At 47.0% G+C, this 2,044-nt stretch overlaps 1 protein-coding gene across 1 annotated transcript; it reads left to right on the top strand.

Annotated features, from left to right (window-relative positions):
• The first annotated feature begins 634 nt into the window (after window positions 1–634).
• On the top strand, window positions 635–2,044 carry LOC123813638 (putative tripartite motif-containing protein 75). Its single transcript, XM_045830751.1, has one exon. The coding sequence runs from the start codon at window positions 635–637 to the stop codon at window positions 2,042–2,044; it is 1,410 nt and encodes a 469-aa protein (XP_045686707.1).

The following is a 2,044-nucleotide window of genomic DNA, read 5'->3' as shown; positions in this document are numbered from 1 at the left end:
TGATGGAAGTTGGAATGTTTATACTTGTTAGTCAGTCTGATTCTCTTAACACTAGGATTGTGAAGTGCTTTCTCCAAGTCTCTCAGATAACAGGTGACTAAAGCTGAAAGCTAACCCAGGGACAGAGGATCTAGTACCAAAAGTACTCACACTTTCTGTAGTCCCATGTAGCCCCCATGTGGCTAATGTGGGTGTACGTAGACTGTGGGGCTGGGGAAAAGAAATCAGTGGTTCCCTCAAAGGTGACAATGTACAAGACAAATAGTACACTTTTTAATTCTTTTTTTAAATGAAACTATATTTTCTCATTCTCAGGAACCAATAGGTACTTAAGAGTACTGACTGCTTTCTGACCAAGAAAATTGCTAAGCTGAGACTCATATCCTCTGAGCTGCCAAGGGCAGTTAGTTCTCCAACTACTCTGATTGGCTACTGGTGGACAGCAGAGCTCCTCTGGGCACCTACCTTTGTACCTAAGGACTTTACAGGACACCAAGGGCTGCCCTTAATTGACAAAGAATTTGGACAGGAAGGACAGTGAGATCTGAGTGTGCATCTGCCTCTCAGCAGAGAGGTCTCACAGAGCCCAGCTTCCTGAAGAAAACCCACTTCAGTCCAGTCTATTCAGGGCCCAATGGAGGTTGAAGAGGCTCTGGCAGGACTCCAGGCAGAAGTCAACTGTCCCATCTGTCTGGATGACCTGAAAGACCCTGTTACCATTGAATGTGGGCACAACTTCTGTCATTTCTGCATCCAACAGTCCTGGGCTGATCTGCGGGAGAAGTACCCTTGCCCTGTGTGTCGTCACTCATGCCAAGAGAGACACTTGAGAAGCAACACCCAGCTGGGAAGGATGATTGACATTACCAAGCTCCTCCAGGTCACCAAGAGCAAGAAGCAGCAGCAGGAAGAGAGGTGCTTATGTGAGAAGCACAACCAGGTCCTCACCCTGTTCTGTGAGGAGGACCTAGAGGTGTTGTGTCCCCTGTGCACTCAGCCCCCCGACCACGAGGGCCACCAGGTGAGGCCCATGGAGGAGGCTGCTGCCCATCACAGGCAAAGGCTCAGCAGTTACATTGAGCCCCTCAAGAAGCAGGTGGCAGATGCTCAGAAACTAATAACCACCCAAGACAGGAAACTGTTAGAACTGAGAGAGCAAGTGCAAAACCGGAGAAGGAAGCTAGCCACTGAATTTGAGCACCTCACACAATCTGTAGAACACGAGCAAGAGGCTGTTCTTTCAAGGTTAGCTGAAGAAGAGAAGGATATTCAACAGAAACTCAGTGCAAACACAACTGCATTTGCAGACCACATTTCCAACCTAAACAGTATACTAAAGGTGGTGGCAGAAAAGAGTGTGATGTCAGATGTGAAAATGCTGACCAATATCAAGAGTGTCCTCCACAGTTGTGAAAGCCTGAAACCCCCAGATGTATATTGGGTCCAGTTACGAGGAGAAGGGTGCAGTCTTCCCCCACAGTATTCGGCCCTGCAGCAAATTATAGAGAAATTTAGAGAAGAAGTTACTCTGGATCCTGAGACAGCACATCCTAATCTGCTTGTGTCTGAGGATAAAAAGTCGGTGACATTTGTGAGGAAAAAGCAAAGAGTCTCTCGGAATCCAGAGAGATTTATGATTGACCCAGTTGTCCTGGGTTCTGAAGAGTTTGATTGTGGCCGACATTACTGGGAGGTCCGGGTGGATGACAAGCTTGAGTGGGCTGTGGGTGTTTGTAAAGGCTCCCTCACCAGGGAGAGAAAGCAGTCCCCACCTGGACAAAACAGATGTTGGATAATTCAGCTGCATAATGGTGATTATGTGGCACGAGGGCCTTTTCCCGTCATCCTTGTGCTAAAGGAGAATCCCAGAGGGATTGGCATCTATCTGGACTATGAGTTGGGGCAGATTTCATTTTACAGTTTGAATGACAGGTCTCACATCCATTCTTTCATGGATAAGTTTTCTGAAGTGTTAAAGCCTTACTTCTGTATTGGATGTGATCCTAAACCTCTTAGAGTCTGTTCTGTAAGAGATTACAAATGA

This window comes from Phyllostomus hastatus, unplaced genomic scaffold (genome assembly GCF_019186645.2).
Source record: "Phyllostomus hastatus isolate PE091 unplaced genomic scaffold, TTU_PhHast_1.1 phas_contig_159, whole genome shotgun sequence".
Lineage (NCBI taxonomy): Eukaryota > Metazoa > Chordata > Mammalia > Chiroptera > Phyllostomidae > Phyllostomus > Phyllostomus hastatus.
This window is presented reverse-complemented; position numbering and strand designations above follow the sequence as displayed.